The sequence below is a fragment of the Strigops habroptila genome, chromosome 8 (genome assembly GCF_004027225.2).
Source record: "Strigops habroptila isolate Jane chromosome 8, bStrHab1.2.pri, whole genome shotgun sequence".
NCBI lineage: Eukaryota > Metazoa > Chordata > Aves > Psittaciformes > Psittacidae > Strigops > Strigops habroptila.
The window spans coordinates 61,910,059-61,931,477 of NC_044284.2; the positions used below are offsets into that span (position 1 = coordinate 61,910,059).

General features: G+C 49.0%; 1 protein-coding gene across 1 annotated transcript in view; it reads right to left on the reverse strand.

Annotated features, from left to right (window-relative positions):
- The window catches only part of WLS (Wnt ligand secretion mediator), a 35,129-nt gene extending 14,321 nt beyond the window's left edge, over positions 1–20,808 (reverse strand). Inside the window, exons 1-2 of the mRNA XM_030494096.1 lie at positions 20,500–20,808; positions 5,720–5,992 (exon numbers count right to left, since the gene is read on the reverse strand). Coding sequence (XP_030349956.1) covers positions 5,720–5,992; positions 20,500–20,605 — 379 coding nt within the window. The 5' untranslated portion in view covers positions 20,606–20,808. The remainder of the gene's footprint in view (positions 1–5,719; positions 5,993–20,499) is intronic.
- Between the last annotated feature and the right edge of the window lie 611 nt (positions 20,809–21,419).

Sequence of the window (21,419 nt, forward strand, 5' to 3'; positions counted from 1 at the left end):
GCTGGTGTGGGGGCCTTTACAGGCTGATGGATTAGAACCTCCTTCTGAATTTCCATCAGTTTCTGTGTTGGGGTAATGTCTCCCCATAGAAAAGAGTTCTGTACAAAGACCCTTTGAGACGGTCAACATAAAATACATATAAACATATGTATGTGCGTGTATATATATATATACACACACACACACACAAGGGAGAGGGGAGGGAAGCAGCAGATGATGTTCTATGATGCTTGGTTTCAAGACAGGTGTTTGAAACCAATGCTATTTACCATCAAAACAGCAGAGCAGGAGGCAAGGACTGACAGGTAAGCCAGTCTTCACTTCTGGAAGTGCTGAGAGATCAGAGTATCTTAATTATTCAAGGCTGGGCCACAGCAGAAGAGGAAGAATAGATGCAAGGAAGAGAAAACACCACTGCAAACCTGTGCTCAGCTCCTCAGATGCCAATATGCTTGAGGAAAGCAGTTATCAGTTCCTCCATGCATGTTAACCAAGACTCTCCAGAATTTCCCATCAATAAAAAGGTAGAAATAGGTAGGTAGAAATTTCTGTCCTATTTAATACTAAGAGATGAAATGCCCCATGCTAGGAAGCTTCATCTCACAAGGAGCACATCAGAGCACCTCCTCATGGCATGCTCCAGATTAACTTTGCCTACACAGATCTTGTAGATGACACCTAGATAATGTGGAGCCTGGTAAATCACTTCTGGTAACAGCAGCTCGACTGCTGAGTGACAACCTCACCAGTATCATGGTATTATATTCAAAACCTTATGGAGACAAGACAGCTTTGCTTAGATGATTATGTGTTCCAGGGATGGCTGATGAGAAGACATGTTCCTGATGGGGTCCCAGGTTTGAGCTTTCTTGCCAAGTCTGTTTTTACAGCTACGAGATAAAAACACTGAATGGTTTGTGTTGGAAGGGACTCTAAAGCTCATCCAGCTCCAACCCCTGCCACGGGCAGGGACACCTTCCACTAGAGCAGGTTGCTCCAAGCCCCTGTGTCCAACCTGGCCTTGAACACTGCCAGGGATGGGGCAGCCACAGCTTCTCTGGGCACCCTGTGCCAGCGCCTCAGCACCCTCACAGGGAAGAGCTTCTGCCTCAGAGCTCATCTCAGTCTCCCCTCTGGCAGGTTAAAGCCATTCCCCTTGGCCTGTCCCTACAGGCCCTTGTCCAAAGCCCCTCTCCAGGTTTCCTGGAGCCCCTTTAGGCACTGGAGCTGCTCTAAGGTCTCCCCTTCAGGAGCCTTCTCTTCTCCAGGCTGCCCCAGCCCAGCTCTCTCAGCCTGGCTCCAGAGCAGAGCTGCTCCAGCCCTCGCAGCAGCTCCGGGGCCTCCTCTGGCCTCGCTCCAGCAGCTCCACGTCCCTCTTGTGCTGTTGCCCCAGAGCTGGATCAGGACTGCAGGGGGGGTCTCACCTCTGGAGATGCTCTGGAGCAGGTCAGAGCTGTGCCCCTGCAGTGAGGGGCTCCCCGGTACCCGCCATGCTCTGAGCACCACCAGTGTATTTTTTCACATTGGCATTTTACTGCCAGACGTTTGGTGCCCAGGATCTTTTCCATGATTCACTTCACAGTGTGACATTCACACAGGATGGCTTTACTCACTGTACAATGGTCTAAAAATAGAGAAGTAGTTTCAGAAGGTGGCTCTGTTCCATCTGCATACTAATACAGCTGTCTGGAAAGAAACATATGCAAGCGAAGAGAGGAAACACTAGAATTATTTGCATTACATTTCCATGCTTCACCAGCTCTCTAAAATTACAAAACCCTCCAAAGAGACCAAAATGGGCTGAATTTGAACAGGAGTCTGCAGTGCTCAGGCAGCCCACTGTACACGATGGCTTTCCAACTGCAAAGAAAGCAGAAGTCATCTCACTAACATTTTAAGTTCAGTAGATTTAAAAAGAGAAGAAAACAATGTTGGGGATTTTTTAGACTGAAAACTTGTAAAGGCCCCTCCATACTTCATGCCATCTGATACAGAGAGGTGTCATTATCCATCCCCAGTGCCGCGCTACCATCACTTTGTACTCCTCAGGGACATCACATTCCTGGATGTCAATTCAGTATTAAGCAATTTCAGGTTTACTTTTCCACAAGGTGAAACTGAGGCAGGATAAGCCCAGCTCTGGGGGGCTCTGAAGCCTCTGGTGGCTGAGGGACAAGAAGCCTCCAGGTCCCTGCTCCAACTAAGGACAACACAAGGAAGCTGTGGCTGCCCCATCCCTGGCAGTGTTCAAGGCCAGGTTGGACACAGGGGCTTGGAGCAACCTGCTCTAGTGGAAGGTGTCCCTGCCCGTGGCAGGGGCTTGGAGCTGGATGAGCTTTAAGCTCCCTTCCAACATAAACCAATCTGGGATTTTATGATTCTATAAACACATGGGAAGTAGCTCAGCTTCTAAACATCTGCATTTTTAAAACATCAGCATTTCAAAATCATTCCTAAACATCTGCATTAAGGAACTCCAGAGCAAGTTTCCAAGATGAACATGGTAAAGGCTGGTTTCTCCTCCTCCGAGTGCCAATCCCACAGGATGTTGCAGGATGCTCGGCCCCTGCGAGGCTCATGTTGACTTTAACATCTTTGGACCATGCTGCAGGGTTCTGGGAGCCAGCAGAGACCAGGATGTGTCCCCAGGGAGCAGGCAGCGCTGCTTTCCTAGATGATCTGAGGCAGCTTCAAGACAGTCATTACGAGGGTGACTGGCAGAGGCTTTAACACTGCGACGCCTTCCAGGAGCCATCCCTGGTTTGGCACCAGCCCCTGCTGGCACTGACTCCAGCAGGATGACTGCTGGCTTTGAGGTCACTCAAAGCTTAAGGGAAAAGAGACTGGAATTGTCAGTTTAAGGGAAGAAATGAGGTTATTTCACATGGTTGGTATTTCGCATCTTCAGTGTTGCCTCTTTTGAGGAGCTGATTCCAGTTACCAGATCGATGAAGCTCTCACACTAATGCAAAGTTAGCAGTGAGATAGAGACACAAATGCAATTGTTTTGGCCTAACAAGATTTACTTTAATATTTTATAATCTCTCACAACACAACCTAGCAAGCAACAACTGCATTACTCACTAGTTTCCTAGATTTTACACTTCATTTACATCTGCCTTCAGCTTGGCACAAAGCGTAGGAAAACAGCATTTGCAAGTACTTTCTTCAGTCAATGAAAGAAAATCTTTGAGATGTGTCAAGCAAGCTCATACCATAAGTAGTAGTAATGTCTTGTCTTCAAATGCTTCTTATAAAGAAAACCCACCAGCAGCTACTGAACTGATAATGACCAGAAACAAAGCTTTTCCCAGCTGCAAAGTGGTACAGCCCACCCCAAACCTTGTCTTTAGTACCAAGAGGGTGGCCCAAGCTCTTCTGCTTTTAAACCTCAAAAGTTCCCACCTTTGAAGGCCTCAGTCACTGAACACAAATACTGACCCAAAAAGGCTCTCTGCACTTAGAAGAGAAACACTGTCATAGAATCAGGGTCACAGAGTGGTTTGTGTTGGAAGGGACCTTAAAGCTCATCCAGCTCCAACCCCTGCCACGGGCAGGGACACCTTCCACTAGAGCAGGTTGCTCCAAGCCCCTGTGTCCAACCTGGCCTTGAATTGTCAAGAGCTTGTTGAGCATTTTAGCAACCTGTTCCCAGGTGCTCAGACAGTTACTGGCTCCCGCTCAGCAGAGTTTGACTTTAAACAGCCTCAGAACAAAGAGTTATTTCTCTAAACACAACCATCTATTGAAGTCTAAGAAGCTGAAGCCTTAATAACGTTACAAAGCTACTCTTATCTCTCTAATTATCTCTAAAATGCAGAGAGAACACATATGTAAGCTTTATACAATCTCATCTATAACTCATCTTAATGATGATACATTAAACAGCCAGGAAGGAACAGGTCCACGCTGAGCAGGCAAGGCAGTAAAGGAGATGTAAAGCTGTCATGAAAGCTTCCGCACACCTACAGTGACCAGGCTGCGAGCTGCCCGCTCCCCTGCACCAGGGCATGTTTGCTTGTCCACATCCCAACCCAGCAGCGAGCTTCTAAACCAGAGCTGATCCAGCACATGGTTACACGAACACTAGAGCCAGACTCGCAGACAGGCTGTGGCCAGAGGAAGAGCTACAGAAGCCCCAGTTCAACCAGTTTGAAAGTACATTGTTTATTCATTGTTAGGTTATAGCTGTTAGACAGAGGGATTTCTCCCCAAACACATGTACAACTCTCCTTTCAGCAAGGGGCAGATCAGTCTTGCCCTTGCTGCTCCCAACATCATTTTGCAGGGTTATTTTTGAGTTTGGGGTTCAGTTTTTGGGAGGAGTTGGGGGTGTTTATTGAGTGCATCTTCTTCCAGGTACTAGGGGTGAATCCCAGTAAAACTGCTTCATCCACAGTTCCCGCGTACCTATAGTTTTCCAGTTAATTTGGCCCACTGCAGTTTCATGGCCAGAAAGTACTTTCCATCAAATCCTAGCACAACAGTGTAGCTCACAAGGACTGATAGAAGCTTGGGCAACTATTTCAGTTCACCACTGACCAGTCTCAAACTGCAGAGGTTAAAGTCATTATGATGACAAAGGCTCAGTAAATGAACACCAACTCTTCTGCAACCTGTGCCTGCTGGAGAGCATGTGCTTCAAATCTCAGACATGAACATTCCCTCTTACGAGCTCCTCATATAAACTTACAGATCAATAATTTCATTTAGTGAGTACTTTGGCTTGCAATTTAGAAGCTGACCACATCAAAGTGCTTGGCAAGCACAGAGCAGAATTGCATGGCTTAAAGTCTCCAGCACTGAGAAACCAGTAACTAGTTCAAGTGTATGTGTGTGTATATATATATATAAATACATATTTTTTTATATATATATATATATATATATATATATATAAATAAAAGATTTTTGAGGCAGTAACTTTCATAAAAATGGAAAACTTCAGGATGCTGCTTTTCACCACCTCCACACAGGGCAAGACGCCCAAACCAGAGCACACTGAGGTGATGCTGCAGCTCCACAAGGGACATCCCCATGCCTCACCTGCTCAAGCACATCTTCAGCACTGGCCCTGGCACTACCTTACACAGCCATGACCAATCCAACCTTCTAACTGGTCATAGAGCTCACCCAGCCAAACCTGAGCTCACAGCCAGGCACATGCAGAGCCAGCACAAGGCACGGGCTGGGAACATGTAGGACAGGAGGAAAGCAGCAGCTGAAAAAGCTGGGCTGTGTTATCAACTGTAAACTGCTGCTGTGCATTCAGCATCCTGAAAAACTATACGAAATCCAGGAATGTGTGCTGTGAAAGCAAATTGCTGGATTTAAAGCAGTGTAGTTGCTGATGGTCTATGTACTTTGAACATAGAACCTGCTCATCACCTGCTTAGCTACTTGCTAGTGCAGCTTGAACACCTCTCCCTGCAAAGATACATACCAAAATCACAGAGTCACAGACTGGTTTGGGTTGGAAGGGACCTTAAAGCTCATCCAGTTCCAAGCCCTTGCCACAGGCAGGGACACCTTCCACTAGAGCAGGTTGCTCCAAGAAATGTCTCATTACTGACTCCCACCTTTAGAATGTGCTCCTGTATCACCAGCTGCATGGAGGCACCATAGCAGTGGGCATATTGAGCAAGACAAAGGCAACTTCAAGAGAAACACATTGGGAAATCAGGCCACACTCAGCACCTAATGACAAAGAGTGACTTACTTAGGTCATTGTCCATCTTGAACGCGATGTCCAGCTGCATGATGAAGAGCATGAACTGGAACCAGGGGCTCATCTCCTTGCTGGGGAGGGGAATGTGCACAGCAAACACGATGTCGTTGGCTTCGATCTGCCTGCTCACCGCCTCGTCGAAGTCCTTGAGCTTCTCGCAGTGGTTGGGTCCCCAGGGCATCAGCCACTTGGTTTTGTGGTGGTTCTTCCTTACATCAATGCACTTCACTGACATGTAAGGAACAGCTGTAGTGGGGCTGGGAGCTGTAAATGGAAGAGAACCACATTTTGAGCATCTTAAGACATCTTCTCAGTGGTTTCCCCACCAAAACAGGCAGCTCCCCCTTCAGCTACTTGAAGGCAATTGAAAACAAATGCATCAGATGAGTCTCCTTCACAGCTCCTTGATCCTGCAGTTAAGTAATTAAGTTTATTACATCTACAGACATACTCCTGACTTTGTAGTGGGATCAAATTAGGATTAGCTGAAGCAGCCAGAATCTTCTGGGTCAGTCTCAGATACCTCAGTTACACCAAAATCACACTGGAAGTTACTGGCATCTTTTTCTGTGCAATACACCCTTCTGGTGTGCTCACTCAAGCAAACCCATATGCAAAGCATGTGCCCATATCGCAAACCTAGACAGATGAACTCATCCTAAACCTTGTGGTCACTTACCACAGTGATTTGAATCACACAGCCACACGTTTCCTTGGGCAGGAAGCCTTTTCTCACTGCTGAATCACACCATGCTCATTTAAGAGCCCTTGTAATGGGAGAGAGCAGCACCACTTTGCATCTAACCCAGCCCAGGGCCATGGCCAACATCTGCTGTCTGCAGATGTGCTGTGGGAGCCATCTCGGCCTCACCAAAGCATGGGATAAACTGGCCACCTCCATGATGATCCAAAGACCTTTGCTCACCCATTGCTGCTCACTGGAGAGAGATCCTGTGCATGAAGGCATTGCTTCCTTTGGCTGCAAGTCACATGTGAACTAACAACTATTACAGCCAAAGATTTGTCTCTTTTTCCCCTAGACACGGGGTTTTTGAGATAATGGGAAGAAAAGAAGCTGCACAGAGATCTTGGCTCTGAAATGTTGCCCAAACTCTGCTCTGCCACCATTGCCACAGGCAAGGGACAAGGCTTTGTGCCCGTTTTCATTGTATCAGGATGATGTGTAACATCCCAGATCGGACAATTTAAACTAGTGAGTAAACTGCTCAGGCTTTACATCGATGAGGAAACAGTCCAACTTTGAAGTACAAATAGGGATGAAAGATGCATCCACCTCCAGCCAGAATTTCAGCATATAGCACCTCCAGATCTGAAAGAAAAGGCTTTTAAAAACTCAAATACATTTCCAACGTTGTCCTGCCATGCAAAGACTTCTCATGACAGTGCTGCTGCCCTGTTTCCAGTATCACTTGGGAAATACGTATTTTAACGCCATTTTAATGCATCACAGAACTGGCAAACCATGAGGACAAGCAGAGCTGGAGCTGCTCCGGTTCCTCATCTCCCCAGTATGATCCAGGGGGCTTCCCATGGGTTAGAAAGTCCAGCAACCAGGTCAGAAATTCCCTGTTCTTATGCTACTATTCCCATTAGAAAGAAGTTGGTTTGGGGGTTTTTTCCACAACAGCCAATTCAACACATTTTAACACCCAATACATTTCACTGCAGTTAAACCACAACTGTCCTGTTTTCTGAAGTATTACCAGGAAGGTACCATTGGACATGAATTCCTTCCAGCTTCACAGGTTTTGGGGAGCAGATGGAGCAGGTTAACTCTTTATGTCTGTTTTCACTAGAATTTGAAGTTTCACAATGCAAGTTTGTGAAAGGAAAATGGAAAACTCTAAACTATCCATGCCTTTTTAAAGAATTCGAAGTGCAAATTTAACCTAATCATGTGAAAATGCTCTAATGCAAGTGGTAAGCATGGAAGTGTTCCTATACTATGAATTAAAACAGAAGTAGCACATAGAATAACAGATACCTAGGTGTAAAGAATAACCAAGGACTTAATCACGGAATCCCAGCCTGGTTTGGGTTGGAAGGGACCTTAAAGCTCATCCAGCTCCAACCCCCTGCCACGGGCAGGGACACCTTCCACTAGAGCAGGTTGCTCCAAGCCCCTGTGTCCAACCTGGCCTTGAACACTGCCAGGGATGGGGCAGCCACAGCTTCTCTGGGCACCCTGTGCCAGCACCTCAGCACCCTTCATGTTGAAGTCTCCAGAGAAACACCACCGAGGTGGCCACGTAAAATGAGGGGGAAGCTGGCCGCTCCATGGGCTATTCTCACATTATCATCATCCTCATACCAAGAGATGGTGCAGGACTTCCTGAACACATCACAGCCCACCAAAAAGCTCCAGCAGCAAGCAATAACACCCTACCTCTACACTTCCAACTATTTCAATGAGTAAACCAAACCCAAACTGAGCAATACCCACCAGCCACCCCCAGCCCCATCCAGGGCAGAGCCGCGCAGGGCTCCTGGGCTCAGCACACATCCGTACACACTACACCCGGATGATTCAGCCCTGGCTCCCTTGTAATTTGGACACAGCATCACAACAGCAGCTCTATTGCTGTTTGGGAGCCCAGCCAGGAACCCTGCGTAGCATCTTCCCTCATGTGTCACCTCATTGAAGATGACATCCGTGCTGCTTCCTACGGGCAGGGGAGAGATGACTCAATGTGCGAGTCGGGAGGAAGTTATTAAAAAGCAGTTTATAAACAGCATTTTTTATATACTTTTTTGACAGCAATAAGTTTCTTGTAGCTGAAAAGCAGCGTGACGCTGGCATGAAGGCTGGAAGGGATTTGCTTAAGCAGGAATAGTCCCAGGTTCATTCCTGCTCCGACTATTAACCCATAGCTTAAGTGCATCACAGACTCACTGCTGCATCTCAAACCCCACTGCATCCAGCAGCCCTCCAGGAACCACAGAAGCCTCATACGTGACAGCAGCCCCAAAACAGAACAAATCATTGACGTGCCACAAAGAAATACCAAAATAGAATAAAATAAAGCGTTCAACAAACACACTCAAGCTGCAAGACCAGGGTTACAGAACACTTGAATTAAGGACATGCATAGAACGGTGCGACATTCCTTTATCCTGCCTCAATGCAGAACTAGTTACCATGGCTAAAAGTGCAGCTGTTTTAGGAATATTGTGGTGAAATAAGCCAGGCATTGAGAGCTTTTTAACTCTGAGAGACCTTTGTGTGATTTGAAAGTAGGCATTTCTGAACTCAGAGACAGTTACTTCTATGGGGAAAACGAACATTTCTTGCTTTGATGCAACTCATTATAGCCATAAATACATGTTTTCATCACGGACTGATTATGATTTTAAATACTTGGCATCCTCCCTCAAATATCCCCTCTGCCAAAGTTACAGCTTGGAGGAGCAAGAGACAATTACTCCCTATATTCCTCGTCGGGAACTGCACACCAGACGAACGTCGGCACTTGGCTTCCATTACTTCTTTGGCTCCAGTCCCATTAAATTCAAGTGAGTGTTGAACCAAGTGGAAAAAAATGCTTTGGGAAACTGCAGCCAAGTCAACTAACAGCATTACAAAGTGCTATGCCAAACAAAGCTAGCACCGAGGGACCTCCGTGAGCACGTGGTGCCAGGCAGGCTGCTTTCAGCCAGTCTGCCTGTGGGGCTGGGAGATGCCTCAGCTTTCTATATTAAATGATATATGTCAGCCTGTAAATAATTAAATAGCCATTTGTGCATAATCCAATGGAGAAGCCCCAGCCCACGTTCCAGCCTGCTCGCTGCGATGGGAAACACTGCAGTAATGCAGGTACCGGTTTGGAGGGGTTTGCAGAGCTTTGCTCAGGAAGGTTTGGCAGAAGCCAGTTGGGAATGTGACTCCTTCAGAGCCAGCTCCAACAGGAGCAAGCCCGGAGAGCCCCCAGGAAGCAGCTCCAGGGACCCCTCCCACAATGGGGTTCATCCCCTGTGGTGCTGGACACCAAAAGCCACAGGCACGAGACTGGCAGAGCCGCAGGCACTGTCCATGCTGCTTCCAACCCCCTGTGTTTAAGAGAAAAACTGCCACAAAGCAGTTTAGAGACAGGATGATTCACAGCAAACGCTTTCAGAGCAACAGCAGGATCTCCAAGGAGCTGTGTGCCTGTTCCCAAGGGAAGCAGGCAGGAGGGGACAGTTACCAGAGCCCTCCTCAGCTCTGATGGGACAAACCTGCATTAAATCTTCCTTTAAAACCCAGGCAGGCACAGACAGGAAAATAAAACCACTGCAGCCTGAGCAGCCTCTTTTGCAGCTCACTGGTTTTCATACTAGTTTGGGGAATTAATTCAATTTAGCCTCTTTGAAGCTTGTTTGCATATATGTTGAACACTTTTATCTTAAAGCTATGCAGCAACAGGCCAGCACAGCCAGCTCGTATGCTGCTGGGGATGGGGAAACTGCCCACCACATCTCCTTCAGCAGAGGCTGCAGAGCTGCCCAGCCCACTGCAAAAGCCCCAGAGGTAGCATGGAATGGTTTGTGCTGGAAGGGAGCTTAAAGCTCCTCCAGTTCCAACCCCTGCCACGGGCAGGGACACCCTCCACTAGAGCAGGTTGCTCCAAGCCCCTGTGTCCAACCTGGCCTTGAACACTGCCAGGGATGGGGCAGCCACAGCTTCTCTGGGAAAAGTCTGTGCCAGCGCCTCAGCACCCTCACAGGGAAGAGCTTCTGCCTAAGAGCTCATCTCAGTCTCCCCTCTGGCAGGTTAAAGCCATTCCCCTTGGCCTGTCCCTACAGGCCCTTGTCCAAAGCCCCTCTCCAGGTTTCCTGGAGCCCCTTTAGGCACTGGAGCTGCTCTAAGGTCTCCCCTTCAGGAGCCTTTTCTTCTCCAGGCTGCCCCAGCCCAGCTCTCTCAGCCTGGCTCCAGAGCAGAGCTGCTCCAGCCCTCGCAGCAGCTCCGGGGCCTCCTCTGGCCTCGCTCCAACAGCTCCACAATTACAGGGGGTCCCAGCAGATCCTGCTGATCCCTACCAAGGGAACGCAGCTCCTTGCAATGGCTTTAGTCAGTGAGCCCCTGAAGAGGCAGGTGCCTTCAGCAGCATGGCCACCACTTCCCATGAACTTTCAAAGCAATTTCAGCTGCGTTTCACAGATTGAAGCAACTCTTCCATATAACTTCCAGTGAGACTTCTACCACTTTTCATATTCAAAAGAGCCAATGGCACGCTGGCTCAAGCACACAGATTTTCACAGAATGGTTTGGGTTGCAAAGGACCTTAAGATCATATTTCCAATCCCCAAGAAACAGCAGCAGTTAAAGAGAGATGTTTACTGGGGGGGAGGACACACAACCAAAGTTAAATTGCTTTTGGTTTTCAATGACCCAAAACTACTCAGTCCTGTGTTGAGCTGTCTGCAGTGTTCTACTCAAAGAGAACAGTGTTACAGAATAACTCCAAGTAAGAGGATTTGCAGGAGACATCTCAGGACACTTTATATCTATTGACTAGAGAGGTCAACAGTCTTAGGACCTGACTCAGCAAAAGATGCCCTGATTTGGTTCCTCAGCAGTGACCATCCTCATTGTCCAGACAGAGGATTTCTCTCCTACATCTCAACTGGAAAAGAAATTCTTTTGCTTCACGTAGACTAAACAAAGTACAAGTGGAGACAGACAAAGTGATTCATCATGTGGCCAAGACACCCTGAGCCATCCAACGCTGCTTCTGTCTCCCTGCATTCTCCATAGCACAACCCTACAGTATTTGCTGGAGAAACTGAGCTCTAAACGCCAAACTGGTAAATGGTGGGGTACTCCCAAGGGACACGGGGATCCAGGCCTGTCCATCACTATGTTGTGCTTCCTGGAGCCACTGGGTTAGATCCTGGAGACCACCATGCTCCCAAGTTTGGCTCCCAGAAATGCTGAGAAGGGGAAGTTTTAATTCCATTCAAGATGAGTGCAACACCATGGCCAACTAAATGAGTATTCCGAGCGGTGGGGGAGTTGGCAAGTTTCAGTTGAGACTTAACCCTCCTGGTTTGGTTACCTCAAAAGGAAAGTAAACATTAATTCCCCAACCAACACAAGCAGCTGTAAGACTCTTACTTTCATCATTTTTTAATTCTCAAACCCCCAGCTCAAGGCTGGCCAACTTCAGCATCTCTCCAGTACAGCAGTAAGCACTTTCCTTTAGTGCAATGTCCTTCACCTGAACTGTCCGTGAAGCAATCTATCTCTATTCACATGTAAGCATTCATCTGCCCTTTCCTGAGAAAACACAGCTGAAAATAAGACCCCAGCAGCAAAGGGGCTTACCTCAGGAATTATTCCTCAAAAGGAAAGAGAAATGCTGCTTCTCTGTATTTAGACTTCAATATTTAGGTTAAAAAAAATTACTATAAGTGAGCTCAATTTTGCAGTATTTTACAGTATTATATATGCCTAGATTTGCATGAGGGCCACCATCTCTCAGTGTATTAATTACATTAAGGTCTTTAAAAAGCTCCTGTAATAAACCCTCAAACAATTCCTTCGTTGTTCCCTCCTCCATACTCCTGCAAACAAGGAATTCAGCCCCAATACAAGAACAACATCCCCTCTCTGCTCCCACATGAATACATGATACACGTTTTGTACCTTCTCCTCTAGAGCCCCTCCAGCATTTCAAATTAACTACTGACCCCTGCTCTCGCACCATCAACAAGCCCTTTAGAAGCTCTCACTTGCATTGTGTCTCCATTGATTAAAGCCTGAATCCTACTGAGCTCATGGGGTGTTAACTTCTCCCGTGCACCAGCAGCATTCTGCTTTTCTACTCAATTACCCCCTCCTGCGCAGGCCAGCACTACCCAGCGAGCACACACAATGTGCTTCTGCTTCATTACACTCACCAGCAGCGGGGCAGGAATAAACAAGCTAATTTATCACCAGACAGGCTGAGCTTCCCCAGCTACTACAGCGAGAACCCAAGTTACAATATATACCACTATTTAGAAATATACATTTATTGCAACACAAAAGTCATCTTTTCTACCTCCTTTCCTGACCCTGATGCTACCAGTTTAATACGCTGAGTAACCACTAATACAAGCTTTAAGTTACCATTTTTTATTACTATTTACTATTTCAAAGCCTATTTCTGAGCGCTGCAGCACCTTTTCTATGAAGAATTGCTGAACATTTAAACCATCCAATTCATCTTTTAAAAGCAAACAAACCCACCAGAAGCCCACTCCCTTTGGGAAAGGTATTTCTTACCAATTGAGTTCAAGCTTTTATCCAGACCATAATCCTTTAATGCCCCAGGGCACCATTTCCCTTCTTACTTACAGTGGGAGTTGCCAGACATACTGTTGTAGCTGAACACCCGTATTTCTATAGTCTCTAATAGATTTTTTGATACTACAGGTTTCTCTTGTCTCTTTGTTTCAGACAAAAATGAAACTGTCTAAACCACCAAAACCTAGTTTGAGAGATTCCTGACCCAAGTCCATGCTCTCCATCCAGGTTTTCTGCATTGGATGTGAAGAGCAAGATGGGAGAAGACCTCCTCTAGTCACGGCACTGGCTTCTATACCTGGCTTAGGGGGCAGTGGGAGCCCTGACTTAGTCCAGGATACAGCCCGATGGAAGGCGGTGTCTGGTGGCACAGACAGCAGTGCCAAACTCAAACCCAGACTTAAAACAGTTTTAATAGACTGGGAAGGGAAGTGAGCTGCCAGGATTTGGAGGTTCCCAACCAAGCGCTACAACCAGAAGAGTCTTGCTGGGGTTTTGAGGAATTCCTGTACCTTCTTAAGATGAAAGAGGGGAGATTGAGATGAGCTCTGAGGCAGAAGCTCTTCCCTGTGAGGGTGCTGAGGCGCTGGCACAGACTTTTCCCAGAGAAGCTGTGGCTGCCCCATCCCTGGCAGTGTTCAAGGCCAGGTTGGACACAGGGGCTTGGAGCAACCTGCTCTAGTGGAAGGTGTCCCTGCCCATGGCAGGGGGTTGGAGCTGGATGAGCTTTAAGGTCCCTTCCAAGCCCAGAGCCTTTAAAACTGAACATATAGTCAGGATCCCCACTGCAGGAACAGGAGTCCAAGCACCCTGCAAGGCCACTGCCACCCAACACCAGCCAAAAGGCTTCTAGACAGTCCTGCTCTCAGAGATAAGGGATTATTCCCTCAGCCCCAGGCAAGTCACAAAGCAAGAAAACCTGGTGAGGCACTACAGTACAAGCCTGTTTGCTGGGAGAACTAAATGAACGACCTCCAGAGTTCACACACATATGGAACATCAGGAACAAATGCACACGAAAAGAGCACGAGCAGTACGAGTCCTCTCAATGCAGGAAAATATGTTTCAAAACTATTTTATTTAGAAGAATAAGGGGAAAAAAAAGGAAGGTAGGGCCGATTTACTAATTGCCACAGGCAGTTTGAGCCTCTTCCAAGCCCTCCTTTGTCAATTTTCAACTCAGATGAAATGCATTTCCTGCAACAGCCAGCCAAGATATTAAATCCCTGCAAACAGAGGTCTAAAATAGCAGCATGACCTGCTGTTATCCAGCAGCTCTGCTCCGGAGCCTGGAGCTCCCGAGCTGCACACCACAGATCACAAGGTACCTTGAAACCACCCTGCGCTCAGATATGTAAAGAATTTCATCTGCATTTGAATGGGAGGGATCAGATCCTGCTGGGGCCAGCAGCGGGCGGTCCTGGAGCACATGGACACCTTGAGCCCTTCAAAGGCTTTCCGGGGCTGCCAGAGTTATAACTTGACTTCAAAGACCATAAATGTTATTTACTAACGAAAAACTTCCTGTTAAACCGTTATCCTTTGCAAAGCAGAGACAGGCAGAGCCATCGCCACTTGTAAGTTTCCAGGGCATGTTTAAAACCAAGGGTGTTTAGTTAGTGTCAACAGAAAAGACAAGAGGAGCACAAGAGGACCCAAACTACAAGGCATGGAGTTTACCTGACGCATCTCTCCCAAGTTAACTGTAGTTTGGGAGTAATACAACTGTGAGAAGAGCAAAACACAAGCACCTTGGAGGATTTAGAGCCTCTCTGCCTGCTCCTCAGGCCCCCAGCACTGCTGTTTCTGCCTGGGAACTCTCCATTTCTGGCACATTTGCCCATTCAGCTACAGTTACAGCTCTTAAAAAGAAGAATTGAGCAGACCTAAACTAAACAGACATGACCTTTCATGTCTGCTTTTTCATCGGCTCCCGGTGCTCCTGCCAAGGCTGCAGCACAGAAGGAATGTGTCTATACAGAGGAGTCTATTGGCATTCATGTCCACGGTACAGCACAGCTCACCCATCTCTGGAGAGGCTAGAGATGAAAGAAAGTCAGGCACATAAGATGGGCTTTGTCCTGCAGCACACACTCTTCCTGAGCAGGCTGCATCCACATACCTTAGCCATCAGAGCCTCTTCCCTGTCAAAAGATCAGTTCAGCCCTAAGAAAGTAACAAAATCCCAGCAAAGAAAATTAAATCCTGGGAGCTCAGTGCTCAGGAGCCAAATCAGACATTTAGATAATGAACTGGATTGTTGATAGCTGCTCAGCCATTTATACACATGACTCATTATCTCTGGGCCAGACACACAAGTCAGTTTTATTTGCTCCAGTCAAAACAGTTCTGGCTTTTTCACCCTTAAGCCGAGGCAAGGGAGCAGTGAACCTGCACGTCCTTAAACGCATCCCCCTCCTCCCAGGGGACTCATGTGCTCAGTGAATACCTCCACTTTTCCAATCAGTTGAATTTGTAAAGTGTACAGTTGGGCACCAGACTTGCAGTGATTAACTGTGCATGTGCCTGCTCCTGGACTTTGTCTTCACTCGAGAGAGGTTCTCCTGCATTCATGTGAACTGAAACCAAGACAATGTGACTTGCAACAAGGTGCTCTTGGAGCCCTAGAAGGAACTCACATAAATTCTCTTTGCAGTAACTCATATAAAGGAACAAAGAAATGACAGTTTTGAAGCAGGGTATTGCTGCTCTGTGACCAGACTTCCTCCTGTGCCCTCCACTTCAGCCACCCCATCTGCCCAGCAGCTCCACTCTTTGCTACAGCCTCCATGGTACTGGGAAACCAGGGGTAAGACAAGATGCACATCGCTCTGCTTGGCCAAAGCAATGGAGAGAGAAAGCTGCAGGTTTGTACATCCGTCCCGCTTTGGTGGTGCTCAGGCAGCAGCACAAAGCCCACGGAGATGTGTGGAACCCTGCCTGGTGCAGCAGCACCCAGCAGGATCAGCATCCTCTGGTACTCCGAGGGAGCTACAGAGCATCATGAAAAGTGCCCCACACTTGGGACTTGATTAACACTAAAGTTCCTGCCATCTCCATGAACTCTGGACAGATTTGAGCAGTAAACTGTGTTCTCTTCCATTTTCTTTTTTTAAATACTGTATATATTTGCCCTTTTAAAATACCATGTGTACTCATATACACCCATACATATACACACCCCCTTTTTATAAGGGCCTGTAGGGACAGGCCAAGGGGAATGGCTTTAACCTGCCAGAGGGGAGACTGAGATGAGCTCTGAGGCAGAAGCTCTTCCCTGTGAGGGTGCTGAGGCGCTGGCACAGACTTTTCCCAGAGAAGCTGTGGCTGCCCCATCCCTGGCAGTGTTCAAGGCCAGGTTGGACACAGGGGCTTGGAGCAACCTGCTCTAGTGGAAGGTGTCCCTGCCCGTGGCAGGGGTTGGAACTGGAGGAGCTTTAAGGTCCCTTCCAGCACAAACCAGTCTGCGATATATAAAATAATTTCAGGGCACAAATGAAATTAGAAAGAGAGACACCATCAACAGCTTCCCACCAGGTATCCAGCTGTGGGAAGAACTGTCCTCTTGCCAAATCCAAGGCTGTCACCATCTAACCTGGCTCTGCATGCCAGACAGGACAACTCCAAGCCTGTAGGAGCCTGGTAGCACCCCTGGAGACAGCCAGGGTGCAGGGATGTGGCTGAATCCACCCATACAGCAGAAAGGCAGAGCATACATATGCATGGCATGTTAGAGCTCCTGGGAACGCTTGCATTAGTGTTAGCCTAATTCCTCACAAACACTGCCTTGAATGATAACAGAAAACATTCCTGTTTGATCCATTCTCTATATCTCTGCCATCGTCTATAGCAGGATAGCAAAGACAAGGTTGTACAATTAATTTTATGGACCATGTGCTATCTAGCACTGATATATCCTAATTGGGCACGTAATGCACACACAAGTGTAACCTTTAAACAAGATGTTTACTACAGAACAGAGCAGACACCATAAATTCTTCAGGGTTTGAGAGCAGAGGAGGGTTTGCAGCAGCGACAGCCCCGGCTGTCTGGAGCCAACAGTTCATTACCACAGCACAAAGAAATGGCTCACTAAAACTCTCTTTGAGGTGTGTTCTCACTCCCCAGCTTTGCAAAGACCACCACAAGAGGAAAGGGATGACTCCCATATGTGCACGTCTCATGCTCTGCCAACATACAGCTCTACGTAAAATCCGTGTGCAAGCTGATAAGGCTCCTGCTCCTACATAAAAGAGCTGTTGGAATGTGCAAACCATATTACACCTCAGACATGACACAGCTGACTGTTCAAACACGAGCCACAGAACCCCCGCTGGCAGAAACCCCCAACTTCAGGAAAATGAAGCCTTGTTGTCATTGTCATATCAGGTACCAATGCATTTGTGTATTTTGGACTTGCACAAGTAATCTGTTAAAATAGAGCACTTAGTCATTGTTTTGAAACATGACCTAACTGACGGCTAAAGGACAGGCTGGTTTAGCTTTGTAGCCTGTTCCAGTTGTGTACGTATTTTGGTTTGTCTAGACCTGAATAAACTAAAATAAGTAGATTCTCAGTGTCTGTGTGGTGCACTGGATCAAACCAGACCAGGAACACTATTTCAGTGACATCTCAGCTCCCGTCCCACCTTGTCACACCTCTCTGAAGGGTGGCAGTGCCCTGTCATTGCTGCCACAGCCATCGGCAGCACGAGCTTCACTCCTGCACACTGCAGATCGCCGGCCACCAACCCGCATCTCACCTCTTAGACAATGCTTAGGGGAGACCTTAGAGCAGCTCCAGTGCCTAAAGGGGCTCCAGGAAACCTGGAGAGGGGCTTTGGACAAGGGCCTGTAGGGACAGGACAAGGGGAATGGCTTTAACCTGCCAGAGGGGAGATTGAGATGAGCTCTGAGGCAGAAGCTCTTCCCTGTGAGGGTGCTGAGGCGCTGGCACAGACTTTTCCCAGAGAAGCTGTGGCTGCCCCATCCCTGGCAGTGTTCAAGGCCAGGTTGGACACAGGGGCTTGGAGCAACCTGCTCTAGTGGAAGGTGTCCCTGCCCGTGGCAGGGGTTGGAACTGGATGAGCTTTAAAGTCCCTTCCAACCCAAACTAACAGAGGGGTCAGGACCCTGCAGCTGCAGGCCCAGGGGTCAGTCACAAGCCCCTGGCTCAGAGTTTCCATGGACCCCATCAGAGATGCACCATCCAAGGTGTGTTCCTGGGAAGAGTTTCATGCAGAGCTCCGTGCTGTGATGCCCTCCATATGTGTCCCCGTGCCAGATGTTGGGCACCACACCTAGCTTATACACCAGACCTTCCAGCTGTTTCACAAGCACAATTACACCCAGACTTCAGCTCCCAGGAGGGCTGGGAGCTGCTGGGGCCCATCCCACAGACACCAGAGCAAAAAGGAGCCTCTTCGCTCCTTGAATACATCAGAAGTGTATTCCCCCCCTCGGGGGAAAAACCAGTTTGGGTCATTGATCAGTGCTGGTTTATCTGCTAAAATATCAGAAGTGGGGTTTTCCAGCAATTAAAGGAAGTTCACCCCCAATAATCCCCTATGACTCGACTACAGATAGGTGGTGGTAATGCAGGGAATATGCAAGAAGACTGGACTAACAGCACCTAAGTTTGCACCTCCAAATCCCTACAAACCTGATAACGTTTATGTTTATTGCCTATAAAATTAAACCTAAACATGTCTGTTTATATCACGTCTCCAGATGACAAGAGAAACCAGGATTTCTGATCAACACCTTCCTTTCGTACAAGCAACTCACTTCTTTTTAAACTTAGAAGCAAGCAGCTACTAGAAAAACACTTTTAAGCTGAACACAGAGCCTGGCTTCTATCCACAATGCAGGCCAAGACATTCTATCTCATGAATAAGAGCTGGGTTCAGTAACCAGCTCTTTAAGAAAAAGGGAGGGGGAAGGAAAAAACCCCCAATCCTGATAATGTTCAGTGATGGTTTAGTCCCACAAAACTAGAAAAACTGGGTTTTATCCAGTATGTGCCAGTGACTCCATTGTGATTAAGCAGAAGTGAGGAAGGAAAAGGATGGGGGGAACTTCAGTGTTTCAAAATGATGTTTAGCAGAATTTGTGGTTCTTGGAAACAAAGAATTATAGAGGCTATGAATGCAAAGTGCTCATGTGCACCAGAAATGCTGCCTCTGCTTCCTGAGGAAAAGAAGTGGGTAATGTAAAGAAACATTACGAAATGTAAAAAACACAGCACGTATTTCCTCAATACCTCTCTAATAGAGACCATGGTGAGAACAGCCCAACTTCACTCTCCCAAATAAGCAGCACATCCAGAGCAATGCGGCTCCCATTATCCCCAGCAGGCGCTGGAAATCCCACAGCCCCACGCAGCAGCCTGCCCCGGAGGAAGGGGAATAAACCGCGGGGTGAGCCAGGAGGGTTTGGGCTGGGAACTCCTCGGCAGGGCAGCACACTGGGAAGCTCCAAAGCAGCCAGCCCTGCACCACACGGAGCCGGCGCACAACTCGAGGCTGCTTTCTAGTAAAAGAACAAGTAACTAAACCGAGAATCGCCGGGGCTGCCCCAGAGCCCGGCTCCATCTTCCTCCCTCCATGCCCAGCTCCTTCCCCCGGCAGGGGCCAACCCCATCGCCGCCCCCCGAGGCCAAGGGGTTCGCGGCCGGGGTTCCACCTCCCCCGGGATGGGGACGCTCCCGGGCAGGGACCGCACCAGCGGCTCCGGGTGTCCCGGATCCCGGTCCGAGGCGGGGCTCGGGAGGTGACCACGACCCGCAGCAGGGTGGGGGAACCAGGGTTGTCCCATATAGGATCGAGGAGCACTGGGGGTGTGGACTGGGATGGAGGGGTGTGTTTAAGGCCCCCCCAGCACCTCTTGGAAGCTGATGGGTAGGAAGGAAAGGGAACGAAAAAGGAGGGGGATGATCCCCATGAAACGACCCCGCGCACCCAAACGGGCCGCGGGGCGGCGGAGCGGGGCCGGGCAGCTCCCACCAGTGCTCCCTTCTTTCTACTTCTCATTTTTATTTCAATTCCTATTATTTTTCGCTATCATTGCGGTGAGGTTCGCTCCTGCGGCCGGTTGGAGGCCGAGGAGAAGCGGGGAGGGGCCGAGGTACGACGAGAATGGAAGAACAATCTATCCTCCGTCAATTAAATATATATCTCTTCTTAAATCAACTTCGCAGCTCCAGGCTCCCCTGCGCGACCAGTCGCCATACTGAAGGCTTTTCTCTCCCCTTCCCTCTTTCTTTCAGTAGAGGCTGAAACCAGGCCATAAAAACCACACACAACCCAACAAAGCACAAACTTTTTTCTGTGCCCGATCGCTCCGTGCAGGCGCCGGGCGAGAGGCCGCGTTTTAATCACCGAACCCGGGTTCATTACACCTCAGGGGAGGGAGGCAGCGACACTGCCACTAATAGGGAAGGAAGAGGGTAAGGCGGTGGGGTCGGCTCTCACCCCGCACTCACCGATCAGCCCCCCCACCAGGAAGGCGATGACTTGGAACACCAGCAGGATCCCCCCGACGATGCACAGCTTTTTGGTGCTCATGTTCTCGATGATGGCCCCAGCCATCTTCGCACGCTGTTAGCCCCGCTCCTCTCCGCTGCTCCGCTCCCCGCCCGGGCGGGCGGGCTCACAGGCACGGCGGGGCCCGCCGGGACGGGACCGGCCCCGCTCTTCCTCCCGCCGCTCCCGTCCTTCCTCCTCCTCCTCCGCCGTGATTGTGGCGGCCCCGCCGCATGTGGCCGCTTTAAAGGAGCTGCGGCGGGTCACGTGACGCGGCCACCGCCCCTCCCCGCTCCCTCAGCACCGGCCCCCCCCCCCGGCTCTCTCCTGAGGCGGGACAATCCCCCCCCCACCTTCCACAGCGGCATTCCCTATGGAACACCGCGCGGGGCTTGTAGAGCCACAGACCGGTGTGTGTTGGAAGGGAGCTTAAAGCTCCTCCAGTTCCAACCCCTGCCACGGGCAGGGACACCTTCCACTAGAGCAGGTTGCTCCAAGCCCCTGTGTCCAACCTGGCCTTGAACACTGCCAGGGATGGGGCAGCCACAGCTTCTCTGGGAAGAGTCTGTGCCAGCGCCTCAGCACCCTCACAGGGAAGAGCTTCTGCCTCAGAGCTCATCTCAATCTCCCCTCTGGCAGGTTAAAGCCATTCCCCTTGGCCTGTCCCTACAGGCCCTTGTCCAAAGCCCCTCTCCAGGTTTCCTGGAGCCCCTTTAGGCACTGGAGCTGCTCTAAGGTCTCCCCTTCAGGAGCCTTCTCTTCTCCAGGCTGCCCCAGCCCAGCTCTCTCAGCCTGGCTCCAGAGCAGAGCTGCTCCAGCCCTCGCAGCAGCTCCGGGGCCTCCTCTGGCCTCACTCCAACAGCTCCACGTCCCTCTTGTG